Source organism: Dasypus novemcinctus, chromosome 15 (genome assembly GCF_030445035.2).
Source record: "Dasypus novemcinctus isolate mDasNov1 chromosome 15, mDasNov1.1.hap2, whole genome shotgun sequence".
Taxonomy (NCBI): domain Eukaryota; kingdom Metazoa; phylum Chordata; class Mammalia; order Cingulata; family Dasypodidae; genus Dasypus; species Dasypus novemcinctus.
The window spans coordinates 14592448-14606888 of NC_080687.1; the positions used below are offsets into that span (position 1 = coordinate 14592448).

At 38.1% G+C, this 14441-nt stretch overlaps 1 protein-coding gene across 3 annotated transcripts in view; it reads left to right on the forward strand.

Annotated features, from left to right (window-relative positions):
• MIPEP (mitochondrial intermediate peptidase) overlaps window positions 1-14441 on the forward strand; it is a 151390-nt gene that overhangs the window by 88592 nt on the left and 48357 nt on the right. For all 3 annotated transcript variants that reach the window (XM_071208177.1, XM_058277049.2, XM_004453069.5), the window contains exons 15-16: window positions 4032-4106; window positions 7908-8027. In XM_071208177.1, coding sequence (XP_071064278.1) covers window positions 4032-4106; window positions 7908-8027 — 195 coding nt within the window. The remainder of the gene's footprint in view (window positions 1-4031; window positions 4107-7907; window positions 8028-14441) is intronic.

A 14441-nucleotide genomic window follows, 5' to 3' on the forward strand; every position in this document is an offset into this window, starting at 1 on the left:
CTTGACTTATGGCATTTGTAATATGCTAATAGGATTCCTTCTGTCTTTTTAAAATTATTTCATGATTTTTATAACCTGCTGTCAGATTATCGTGCAAAAGTATTGTATCAATTTACATTGCAGTCAATAAGCAATGTACAGAAAATATTTTTTTTCACAGCCTTGTCATTATTCAGTTTCCTTATTTTATCTAGCTGAGTTGGTTAGAAATGGTAACTCTGTGTTCTTTACTTTTTAGTGGGATTTAATGTAGGATCCTTTTTATCTTTTATAAATATGATGGATTCCAGATCCTAAGCCCAGCTGAGAAATTATAATTAAATTTAGAAACCAGTTCAAGGAAGTATTTTCTCTCTTGGAAATTATAGAGACTAAAGTAGAATCTGCTATAACATGCCGTTGATTATATGGTGACATAGTTAATGATTATTTTGAATGCCACGGAGTTTGATAAATTTTAATATAATGAAAACTACTTAGGCTATTGTTCCAGGCTCAGGTGTTTTAAATACATTTTCATTTATATATCTGCCAGAGTGTATGTATTCAGTCTGTGTTTCTAAAATATATAAGATGTGAGAATCTTGAGGTTAGTAATATAAAACATCTGTGCTGTTCTATAGTTATAACCACTTTTGAAATTACACCAAAAATAGAGTTATTTCAACAATAGTTATCATGACTGATTGGTAAAGTGATATTTACAGAAGAAAATATTGACCAGGAAATATTTTTCTAACTTGGAAATTTAAGATTAACTTTGAAATATTGTTTTAAAAAAAAAAAAATTTTACATACCACTTAAAAAGAAAGGGGTAGTTCAGTAGTTAAGTGCCTGCTTCAACCCCCAGTACTTCCTTAAAAAAAAAAAGCAATGGAGACAGATTTAAAAAAAGAAAAAATCGGTTTCTATAGGTGTTATTTAAGTTTGTGTTTTGTTTTGTTTTCTGTTCTTTCAGCAAAAACAAGGTAATACTTTCTCAGGGAATAAATATATAATTCCATTCTAGGAGCTGAAATATAATTCCAGTTGACTAACAACCAAACTAGATTAAAAAATAAAAAAGAATATTTATTTTACTATTTATACCACATATATAAATGTACTATTTCACTTAAGATTTGATGGGTTAAGTCTCTACTCTTTGAACTATTCTGCTAGGATTGTAATTACCGTCTTCTTGTGTTTCCTTATATTTTTGGTAGACGTTCTTTGTATTCATTTCAGTGTGTAGCAGCTGTGAATACATAATTTTTGATATACTGTTTTCAATTGCCCTCAACCTTGCATGCTCTTTTTGCTTTGCATCTTCTCTTTTATTGTAAACCTGACAAGGCAAGAATTAAGCCTCATTAAATTTGTTCCTTTAATGTTTGCTGTTCCTGTATAGGTTTCCACCTCTTAAGAGAATGGGCCTCTGAGTAAACAAGCTACTTCCAAATGGAAAGGGGTATATTGGGTTTGGCTCCTAGATCTAATACTTGGAATTTCCCTCTATGTAATTATCTTCAGTGTGGAAATAGTAAACCCTTCAAAGATCCCTGGCCACAGCTGTCTGCCCGTGTAGTCTGCCGCTGTCTCCAGGCCTCAGCCATCCTCCGAGCTCAAGCTGGGCAGGGGCCATTCCATTGTCCTTCCTGCTTCCTCCCTCCCCCACTGCGGATTTGGCCTGCTTCTACTGCACCTTGGATTCCTCATCCACCTGCTTGTGCCTGCTAGAGACCCAAGAGCCCAGAGCCAAGCAAATCCCGCCCCAAGGCAGAGGGGACTGCCCGGGGCAACGCTGCCCTTTCCAGTGGATCAGCTCCCTCACGGCTCTCGGCACAGCTCTCTCTAATCTTAACCTTCCGAATCCACCCCCCTTACAAACAGTGTCCTGTCGGACCTCCCTGTCAAATGGGTAGCCCCACACTGTCCCCGTGTCGAATCTGTAAACCCACTGGCATCTTTTCCCACTGCCCCGCCGACCCAGGCCACCCTTCCCCCTGTCACCTGGACATCTCTTCCTGCCCTCCCAGAAACTTTTGCTCTCAGGATCTCTTCTCTTTCACATGGTTCGTCTTCATCCCTCCCTGGATCTTTACCATCAGCATTTCGGGCCTCTGTCCCTTCCCGCCCGCGCTGCCCCCGCCCTCAGGCTCTGGTGTCTGTTGATTACTGGCCCCCTAGATGTGGCCTCCTGCCCCGGCTTTCCTCATCCAGCCTCGCCTTCCTCCCTCCCAGTGTCTCCCCTGCAGCTGAAGGAATCTGGCTTAAACCCCGGTCTGGTCCTCACACTTCGTTACTTCAGCGCCCCCAGCGCGAGGGCCCGAGTAGCACCCTTCCTAGGTGCCCGCGCCCGTGCCCTGCCTCCCCGGCCTGGGCTGCTGCCCGGCTCGGCACGTGCTGGCACTTGTGCGGAAGCGCCTCTTTCTCCCGCCTCCACGGCCCTGGGTGGCAGGCTCCCCTGCCTTCCCGCACGGCTGCTCCGGCCCAGCACCTCCTTCAGTTTACAGCTCTTCTGGAGTGTGTGAGCGAGTGGATAATGCTGACCTGTGACGCCTGAGGGCAGACCCCTGTCTGTCTCCTCCCCATTTTCTAGCCCTGGCGCCTAATGCAGGCTCGCTCCAATAGTTTTCATTGCTTGTCGGAGAAATGAGAGAGTGCCATCCTTCTCCTTAGACCTTTGTGTGTGAAAGTCTAAGGACTGAAGAAGCTTTGTGAAGCGTAACCAAGGCTCCTAAGGATAGCAGTTACCCCTGCCAACAGAAGGCATAATATAAAGGAAGATTTAAAGAAGTCTGAACATTTTGACTTCACTATTGGCAGATACTACTGAACTAAATCTTGACTTTTTTTTTTTAAGTCCTGTTTGAGGGAAGTTTTCTTTTTTAACGGAATGAGCATTTCTGATGTCATAAAGCCCCAGACTTTTTACTCGCAGGACTTCCACTGTTGCGCTTCCCTTGGGCCATGTCTTCTGTTTAAAATTGCCTTTTCTACCTGCCTTGCTTTCTTATAACCAAAAAGAAAGAAAAAGAAAAGGTCACCGGTTTCTTCCCTGAGCCTTCATCAAATACTGCTGTAGACTTCCACTTACGAAGCCATTTGTAACAAGCATGCAGGCATGCGTGCATTTGTTCACAGGGTTACTCATTGTGCCTGCTAGGCCTCGGGGACACAGTGGTGAGCTCCCCCTTCCAGCAGACAGCTCACTTTATCATTCACTGTCAGACAAATTATATGACTGTAGGACTGTAACCTCCCATGGGTCTGTTATTTAATTTGTTATATAATTTGTTTCTTGTTAGCGGGGCTTTAGGTTCAATTTTGGTTGTAAATAAATTTGTAAAAATTGTATAAAATGGTAGCTTTCAAAGATAAATGCCAGTAAGATTGAATAAAGTACCTCTTTAGCTTCATTTTTAGTTTATATTCTAAGAGGATAGGTGATACTACAGGATTAGGCCTAGTTTGCCAATAGAAGAGCTTACACCATTTAGGGACATTTGACTGAGTGTATAAACTCTGCAGCCTTTTTCAGGTTGGCAAGTAAAAGAATATACAATTAATTATCATGGTTATTTGTTGGGATATCAATTCAGCTTTCATACTGACTGGTACCATGAATTATACTGTCTTTCTTGACATTTTAATCTTTTTAGTCCTGTCATTAGTTATTGTGTAGCCTGAAAAGAGAGCACTTTTAACAGGGGCCTTCACAGATAACAAAGGAACAGAAAAAAAATATTAACATTGAGGTTTCAAATGATTTTCAAAGATCACTGCCACTATCTTCATTTCCTACAAACCTGCATTTTCACGTACAAAGCCCTAATTGACAAGTTGCCACTTTTTGAAAGAAAATGGACTATCTTTATCCTTGTTGTCTTGTCAACTATATAAAAGTTGTAATTATTGTCTATTTATGATCAAATTCTAATTTTTTTCATTTTCTGTTATTAAACTTCATAGCTCGTAAGTACATAGTACAGTAAAGGGACTGTTAGGCAGTTTACTCATACATATATATTTTCTTTTGTCTTTCAAGCCACTACCAAAAAATATGGTGTCTCGTCTTTGCGAATCTAAAAAGGTTTGTGCTGCAGCTGATATGCAACTTCAGGTATGTATGTACCTTTTTTCTAGAGTAATTTCTAGAGTAATTATCTAAAATAAATATATAGCTTTAAATTCTTTCCAGTGCTACATATTTATTATAATAATTATGTTCTAATTTATCTTTCATCTGACTTAAAAGAACTTTACCAAAATTGACTCATTCATTCCTCATAATGTCCTAACTGAGTAGATGTTAAATAAGATTAGTTCCCATTTTCAGTTAGGAAAATCAAAGCTTGCTGAATCACACATCTTCATCAGCAACCATGTTAGAACTCAAACAGTGTTATATATATTTTATCACTTTGCATCTTTTTTTAATTTCAGATTTTAGATATGAAGTTTAAATTGTCATCACCATTAGTTTTAGATAATATTCAACACCAGTTTTTCAGGTTTCCAGATAAAATCTAGAAATTTTTATGAACCATCTGGGTGCCAGGTCTACATGGTCCCAGATGTCTGGATTTTGTCGCCCCTGAGCTTGTTTATGGAATGCTTACTCATCATCGGATTCTTGAGCATTATGTAAACAAAATGTAAGGCATTCACTTTAATTTTAATGATGATCTACTTAAGAGCAAAGCATTGCTTAATTGCATTGTCATTTTGTAAAATTCTGTCCCTAGAAAGTAAGGAATCAGCTTTATTTTTTCTTCCATGAAGAAAACGCATGATTTAGTAAAAAAAAAATCACAATTTACTTTTTCTTTACACTATTCAACCTCTGTTCATATACATAGAATTTAAAGCAAGGGAGAAAAACACTTGATAATTTCCAAATTATCTTAAAATATTAACATTACTGGCAGATGTCTTTTGTTTTTATTAGAGCCCTGCCATCCCCCCCTTTTTTAGAGAAGTGAGTTTACAAAACAATCATACATAACATACAGGATTCTCATATATCCCCTCCCCATCAACACCATGTATTATTGTAGAACATTAGCTACAAATGATGAAAGAACATCATCAAAATGTTACTGCTAACTATAGTCCATAGCTTACATTTCATCTATTTTTCCCATAAACCACCCTATTTATTAATACCATGTGTTAGTATTATATTATTTGTTATAGCTTATGAGAGAATGTTCCCATATTTGTACTGTAACCGTAGTCGATCATCTACCATGAAGTTCACTGTTATATGGTCCTATGCTTTTTACAGTCCATTCACAGTGTACAGGCAGTAGTTCTCAGTTTCATCACGGAGTTGTGCTGTCATCACCTCAGTCAATTGTAGAATGTTTTTATTACTCCAAAAGGAAAAATTCTGTTCCCTTTTTTATCCCCCAAACTGTCTTCCACAGAGACTGCATCATTCTACATTCCCACCAACAGTGAAGGAGTGTTCCTATTTTCCCATTTTCTCTCTAGCATTTGTAGGTTTCTGTTTTTTAATAATGGCCATTTTATAAGGTGTGAAAATGATATCTCGTAGTTTTGATCTGCATATCCCTAATAGCTGGTAATTTTAAACATCTTTTCATGTGCTTTTTTGGCCATTAGTATTTCCTCTTCAGAAACAATGTCTATTGAGGTCTTCTGCCCATTTTTTTGGGGGGGTGCTTGTCTTTATTGTTGCATTGTATGATATCTTTATGTAACATGGAAATCAAACACTTATCCAATACATGGTTTCCAAATATTTTCTCTCATTGAGTAGGCTGCCTTTTCGCCTTCTTGACAGTCATTTGAAGCACAAAAGTGTTTAATTTTGAAGAGGTCCCATTTATCTATTTTTTTCTTGGATTGATCATTGACAACAGTTATTTGATTTGCTTGTATCTGTAGTAAAAAATCCTGCTTTTTAAAAGCTTATGTGTGACTTTCTTCTTGAATAATTGTCCCAACATTTTTATTTATTTATTTATTTATTAATCAATTTTACTGCAACCCGTTCCTAAACTGCACAAGTCATCTAATGTGTACAGTCGGTGGCATTTGCTGTAATCTCAGAGTTGTACATTTATCACTTCAGTCAATACTAGAGCGTTTCATTGCAATGATTTTCTTTTAAAACGAAAGCCAACCTTTTCCCTCCTTCCACCCTCCAGAATAACAGCCCCCAAAAAGAGAGAGAGAAACAGAAATTCCCACCAGGGTAGCAGCTTGTACCCAACTTCAATGTTGCATAGAAGTCACCTTGTACACTAGGGATATCAGGGTTGGAAAGGAAATGAATCTTTCAGACTTCTGAGGGGCTATAAACAGGGTTTTAAATACCATGCACTTTTTTTGTCATGCATTATTTTTAAAATGGGTTCCTTATTTTGTGGTTGCTCCAAGGTTCTTGGATCCAGGAATGCCTGACTCTTGAGATAAGCAAGTAGCTCATCAAGTTAGAATGATTTGGTTTATATCAGCAAGTAAGCATGGAATAAATGCACATTTAATCACTTTTGCTCTGTTTTAATAATTCAGACAATTCATTTCATGTTTACATCATTTGTACAAGGCACTATTCAAGAAATGAAACTCTTAAAATTTTTATTTGTTTATAGATTGGGACTTACAGCACCTTAATTGTTTGAACTGAAGACTTTCACTTCCTAATCATTTACTCTGGTAGAAGAAGACAGGACCTAGATGAGTGACTCTGACTTCTCAAATGATCTTTATGCATTATTACTCATTATAGAATGTAGAGTTGAGAGAGCTGTATTTAGTTAGCTATATGTTTAGGTTACCAGTTAGAGTAATGCAATATTTATAATTGGGAAATGTCTGTAGTTTTTCTAGGAAAAGTTTAAACATGAGTTTATAATTTAGAACCATAACTCTCTATCTAGATGAAGCCAGAGGCTAGAGGTCATTTAAATTTTTTTCTTTTATCCAAACTAATCCTGACTTCTTTCAAGTCAGCAGCTGCACATTCTCTACAAATTCCATTTCTAAATCAGAAAGATACATATCAAAGCATATTTGCATGTCAACATTTTTCTTCAAAAATAAAGTGTCTTCTACTTTCTTGCATTAGGTGAACGCCAAACATTTTTCATTTTCAAGTCAGATGTTTCAGTGAAAAAGCCCTTTATCTCTACTTCTGATTTTATATGCGAAATTTTGTTTTTAGTACTTTGTAAGTAGCAGAATGCGTGTCCAAAATTTTTTTAGTGCTTTCTTCTCTTATTATGTTTCAGTGGCCTCTACCCCATGTTCAGAGGTGAGTGAGCATTCTCTCCTGGGCACCTCGTTGAGCTAGACTTGAGCAGCTGCTTCCTTTGTACTTCCTAGAACCAGGTGCTGGGATCTGACTTGGCCCTGTTTCCAAACTCTTCAACAGCTGCATCAAAATTCTTTGTTAACATCTGTCCTCACTAGATGCCAGATTGCTATTCCATTCCCTACCCTCACCCCACCGATTTAATGTTCTTTCACCTCACATCACAAAAGTAGAATTCTGACCATTTAAGCTATATCAGGATTCCAGGAAAAAATCAAACATGACTTGTCAGATTCCACAGGGTCAAAGTTGCCAATCTGTATTTTTTCCACATTTCTAACCACATATCTATTAGCACAACCCCAGTGTTGTGATTACTTACCTTGCAAAGAGAATTTGTTGTATTGTACATAAAGAATGCCTCATGGATAAGGTTCAGAATTCTTGAATGTCCTTAATTGTGAAACAGTCTTAAATGTGGTATGAAATACATCTGAGGATGTATTTATTTGTATCTGTGAATGTCTTCAGCTCTTGATTTATTATGGTTAATCTTATGTGTGGATAACAGCTTTGGTCCACCACATCTTAGAAGGATGGACTACCAAAACTAAAGAAATGTTTTCATCTGTCCAGGTCTTTTATGCCGCTCTGGATCAAATCTACCATGGGAAGCATCCCCTGAGGAGGTCGACCACAGACATTCTTAAGGAAACCCAGGAGAAGTTTTATGGTGTACCATACGTTCCAAACACTGTGAGTCTGCCTTTTAACCCTGTCCCCTCTATTTGACTGGTTTTGCTCATTTATCTGTCGGAATGAATGGACTGTGATCACCTCCTCCCTTGGAGAACTTGAAATCCTTACATTTTTGTTTAGATTTCGTCACTTGGGGAAAGTGCTAGAAGTCTCATTTTGTATCTCTGAACATTGACTTACACGTGTTTATTTTCCTCCTGATGGCAGTGTTTTTTAGACTTCTGGGAAATTGAGGGCAAAAGGACCCCACTGGAGTTAGTCGATATTCTTCTTGGTTATTTTTCTGTGTTGAGGAAAATGGCTAGCAGTGTAAGATGAAGGTACTCACCCATCCATAGTCCTTTTCATTGCCAGGAGAATTGACCTTTGTTTGGTACCTGACCGTGTGCCAGGGATCGTAACCGATGCTTTACATATCTCATCTCAGTGAGTCACACACGAGCCTGTCTGGGGAGAGGGCAGGAGTATTGGTGCCCTTCATTGAGAAATTTCTGGGGACCAGAATCTATCCGATTGTTTTTACTATATATTTATATATATATAATTCAGCCCTCAAAGCAGCTCTATACATTAGACAGTGTCCTCACATTTGGCCTATGGAGGCTCCCATACATGATACGTATCGCCTAAGATCGTTTAGTTTTAAGTAATTTTGTTGGGATTCAAAACCAACCTTTAAAGTCATGCTTCCCTCATTACTCAGAAAGCTGGGGATAGTGGAAGAGTATTGGCTGTTGCAGTTAGGTACGACTGTCACTTTTATATTGCTCAGGATTCTGTCATTTGCAAGGGTGAGAACACAGCTCATTGAGTTAAGCCGAAAAAAAAATATTGCATCTCACAACTGAAGTCCAGGGATATGTCTGGCTGCAGGGAAGTTGGAACTAGGTCTTAAACAATATTGTTAGAAATCTCTCTCTATCTTTCCGTCTCTCAGCTCTGTTTTCCTCTGGGTTCCTTTCATTCTCAGGCTGCCTTGCCTGCCTTGGGGTCATGATGGTTTCCCATAGGTCCAGATTTACATCCTCTAGTTTAGCTAGTCCAGTAGACAGAGAGCTCATTTGGAAGTGGTCTGTAAACTGTAAAGCGCAGAATAAATGTGAGGTGGTTTTACTTGTTACAGTATTGTATACCAGAAGATTTGAACTAAGAGGTTAAGTTACTAGGAAACTGCAGTCGCCCACTCTGTCTTCTAGTCCTAGCACTCATATTACCAGACAAGTAAAAAAACAAGGTATTTTGTTTTCGTAAAATACTCCTTATTAACAGTGTTTGAATTTCTTAGAAACCTCATCATGCTATCTGCTCCAGATACATAAATGCTGGCATACTAACTACTATTTTGACTTGTGTATAATTTATTGTTTTAATACTGTATACTGTTGAACTTTGATGATCTGAATTAGTGAAAATTTGTAGTAAATAATAATAAACAATTCATCTGTGGAGTAAATAACAACAGTTGTCTAGATTTTAATAAAGTTTTCAGTTTTTTTTTTTTAATCTCCCCATCCCTGCCCCCACTGTCTGCTCTCTATGTCCGTTCAATGTGTGTTCTTTGTACACTTGCATTCTTGTCAGCGGCACTGGGAATCTGTGTCTCTTTTGTTGTGTCATCTTGCTGTGTCAGCTCTCTGTGTGTGCAGTGCCATTCCTGAGCAGGCTACACTTTTTTTCTTGTGGGGCGGCTCTCCTTGAGGGGTGCACTCCTTGCGCATGGGGCTCCCCTATGTGGGGAACACCCCTGCGTGGCACAGCACTCCTTATACACATCAGCACTGCGCATAGGCCAGCTCACCACACGGGTCAGGAGGCCCTGGGTTTGAACCCTGGACCTCTCATGTATTAGGCGGACACTCTATCCGTTGAGCCAAATCCACTTTCCATTAAGCCAAATCTGCTTCCTAGATTTTTCTAGTTTACAGTTTATCTGATTCACATGCATTTTTGTTTGTGTTTTTGTAGTTGTTATATTCCTCTTTGCTTTTTAAAAATGGGTTTATAACTCCATGTAGTTGCTACAAGACCAGTAAGTAATAAAGTTATGGAAAGACCAAAATTAAGAGGACCTGGGATGCCTCCCAAGGCTGCAAAACAGCTTGGTTGAATTGCCCCTTGCCTTTCTTTATCTTTAGTTCTACAATCATGTAACTATGCCCTTTTTAGATGAGATCTCAAATTTCCTTACCAGCTAGGTTTCTTTTTTTTTCCCTTCTATGTAATAATTATGAGGTAACAATGGAAACCACATTCCGAATCACTATCAGTAAATCATTTTGAATTTAAAAGGAGGAGTGAATTTCTCTAGACCATTACCCTTGACGTGGTTCCTTTTAAGAAAATAGAAATATTTGTCTCTTCCTCGGGATTCTCTCTGCCTTTCATGAACAGTAACCACAGCTCTAAGTATAATTTTTTAAATTTTTATTTATTTATTTTTTGAGGTACTGGGGCTGAGGATTGAACCCATGGCCTAGTATGTGGGAAGCCAGCACTCAACCACTGAGCTATACTGGCTCCCCTCTAAGTATAATTATTAAAAGAGATCTTTAAAAGAAGCATAGCTACACTTAAAGAAGATAGACATTATTTTAAGGTGTTTTTTTTTTATGTCTGAGAATTTGTTTTAATTTGCATGAATATTCTACTTTGTCTATTTAGAAATTTCTGCATTTTCTCATTTGTCTATCAGTTCATTCATTAAGCCTATAACAAACATTCCCACCAAAATGAAGAATAAGACCAGGGTATTCATTGGAATTCTTCAATGGAACATGCATCAGGATAGTAAGACAAGGAAAAGAAATAAAAGATAGAAGCATTGGAAAGGAAAAAGAAAACTGTGTTTGTCAATGATTGATTATCTGGAGAGAAAAATCAAAAGTGTCTAGAGATAATTTATTAAAATTAATGAGAGATTAGTAACTTTTCTGGATAAGCCATCAATCCACAAAAAATCAATTCCATTTCTATTTACCAGCAGCAAACTGAAAAAAAATTTTGAAGATACCATTGTTAACAAAAAATATAAGGTACTTACTAAAAACTCTGAAAAAAACCAGAACCCCAACACAGATGTATAATTTCTATGTAGAAAATAACAAATACTTTACTGAAAGATATTTTCAAAATCCCAAATAAAGATTATTCATATTTATGAATAGGAAGACTTAATATAAAAAAGATGCTGATTTTCCTCCAACTAATCTATATAGTCAATGTAATGGCAATGTGTAATTCTATTTGTTTGGAGATTGCAAGCTAATTGTACAATTATACAGGGAAGAGCAGTGCTCCAAGAATCAAAAGGGCAAGTTTGAAGAGCAACTAGAAGTTGGTGGACTTTCTCAGTCGGGGACTGAGGAATCAGAAAAAGCCATAGTAATTAGGACAATGTAATACTGATATGTGGCTAGAAAAGTAGAGCAGTAAAACAGAAGTACAAGCCCAAAAGCAGATTAATCACATTTAAGGGCTCTTGAATTTAATCTAGGTGGCATTGTATATCTGTGGGCAAAGAATGGGCAGTGTTAAAAATGGTGCTGTATTGATTGATCATCCTTGTGGGGTAAAAAAATGAAAATTTAATTTCTGTCTTACACTGCACACAAAAAATAAAGGGACTAAAGATCCAAATGTGAAAAGTAAAACCTTAATTTTTAGAAGATAATGCAGCAAAATATCTTCACGATATTCTTTTCTTTGTATTCACTCAGAGTGTCTTATGTTATATCTAATAAGCAAAATACAAAAAAAATTATACAATTGAAAGACCGATATATTCAACTGTATAAAAATGAAGAACTCTGTTCATCAATAAACGTATAAAAATAATGAAAAGAAAAGCTACAGACTAGGAGTAGCCATTTTCAACACAAACTAGAAAAGAATATATTTTTAAAGTGCTTTCACTGGGCAAAAGACATGGATATCCAATAAATCACATAAAAAAGACCTCAGTAGCAAAATGGGAGTGCTAGTTAAAACCGTGTTTTGATTTATTAATGAAGAAATTGTATTTTGGAGTTATGAACTGATTTTATAGATTTGTATATTTTTGAGGCAAAGCTGGGTCTTAAATACAACTGTTTTCTAAATAACAGCATTCTCTGAATATATCTTGCTGCCAAAGAGACATTGTTTGTCCTTTACCGACCTCAAATTGAAAACGATAATGTACACAGAATAAGGAAGTCCTAAGCTCAGTAACTTTACCTCAGGTAACTATTTTAAGAGTATGTCTGAGAAGGTCCGATCTTTCTTCTCAGTTCACAGTTTAAAAATTTCCATCGTCCTTGTATAAAAGCTAAAATAGAAGAGTTGTTTTAGGAAGACCATTACTAGGAGTGAAAGATAAATTGATATTTGGCCATGATTCTTATTAGAACAAATACCAACAAAGAATAGGAAAGAAGACACATTCTTGTGTATAGTATTCACATTACATAGGCTTAATTTTTTTAATCTGGCAAAAAATTGGCATTTTAGAGTGGTACAGTGTTACATTGAATTAAAAGTGACATTCCAGGTATTACAATTTACCTGAGATAGGAGAATGGGGATTTATACACTCTCTATACATTGCTTACCTACAAATTTCTATTGTTGGGGTGTGCTGCTGGATGTTTGGGAATATACCTGATTTACTGCAATGTGCTCAAGCTGTATCATTTTTAAAAGGCCAGAGCTACTGGAGACTGATTTCTATTGGCTTATTTCTGTTAAGCCAAACTATACAAAAGTGATATGTACCTTTCACATTTTATTACACTAAGTGTAATTCCCTATCAATTCCATGCCCTGTTATTAGGATAAAAACAACAATAAAACATCTGAAAATTGTATTACATTTAGTTAAACACATCAAAGAGCAAATACTGCTTCTGTTGGTTATTTGGCATAAAGGAAACTACTTTCAGATTCCAATTTATATATTCATGCAGTAATTCACTTACATTAATATTGATAGACAATATTTATAAATTATTTTATAATTTCAATATTACATATAATGTCTTTTTTTTTTTTTAAGATTTTTATTTATTTATTTCTCTCCCCTCCTCTCCCTACCCCAGTTGTCTGTTCTCTGTGCCTATTTGCTGCGTGTTCTTTGTCCGCTTCTGTTGTTGTCAGTGGCAGGGGAATCTGTGTTTCTTTTTGTTGTGTCATCTTGTCGTGTCAGCTCTCTGTGTGTGTGGCACCATTCTTGGGCAGGCTGCACTTCCTTTCGTGCTGGGCGGGTCTCCTTACGGGGCACACTCCTTGCACGTGGGGCTCCCCTACGCGGGGACACCCCTGCATGGCAGGGCACTCCTTGCACGCATCAGCACTGCGCATGGGCCAGCTCCACACGGGTCAAGGAGGCCAGGGATTTGAACCGTGGACCTCCCATGTGGTAGACGGACGCCCTAACCACTGGGCCAAGTCCGCTTCCCTATAATGTCTATTTTTATGTCCTATATATATTAAGTGCCTACTGTGTGACAGACACTGTCTGGGTGATGAGGATATAGTAGGGAATAAAACAGCTAAGATCCCTTGCCCCGTTGGAGCCTGCATTACAAATGGCTGGGTTTTGAATGCATGTGCTTTAACTGATTTATCATTGTGTCGAACATTCCATTACCGAGCACATTTTCCTTGAGCCCTTCAAACTGCTGTGAGTTGTGAGCAGAAGACCTGAAGATGAAAGTGAGGAAGGTTGAGGCAATCAATACAATCAATACAAAGGATACCTTGGGACCGAGGTTTTTAATTTCCAGAGGGAGGCTCTGTACCTGACATAGTCAGGAGAAAAAGAGGAGTGTTTCGCGTCTTACTCAGGCGACTGGGTGGACCCAGGGAGGTTAAAAACAAAAGAAAGGCCAACGAGACAGAGGAGGAAGAAGGGTGGGTAAGAGGCACAGGTGGTTTCTCCAGACAGACCTGGGCATTTGGGTCTGTGAGGTTGGGGGGCGGCGGGTGGGGGGGGCAGTGACTGTAGAACATCCGAGAGGAGATGCCTGTGAAAGCTATGGGCTTAAGGGGTCAGAACCCGAGAAAGCATTTTGAGGCTGGAGCTCCATTAGCCTCTGGAAAGTACTGCAAGCTGGGGCAGTGGACATCCTGGCCAGGGAGAGCTCCCTGGGGAAGAGGAAGGGAGCATCGAGGAGACAACCCAGGGGCACGTTTAAGCCGTGGGTGGGAAGGCGTGTCTGTGGAGGGGCTGGATCAGGTAGGGTTGTTGGAGAAAATCTTCTAATTAGAGTCATTTTCTCGAATACTAGCAAAAATCAAAACATTAAACTTATTTTCTGTTTCTCCTGCTGCCGTCACAACAGTATTGCGTTCTGCTCTGTTATGTTCTTTTAGGCTTGTGTTGGCTGTAGGGAGAACTGGGAAAGTAACCATCATGTAAAGAGTTTTTATCTT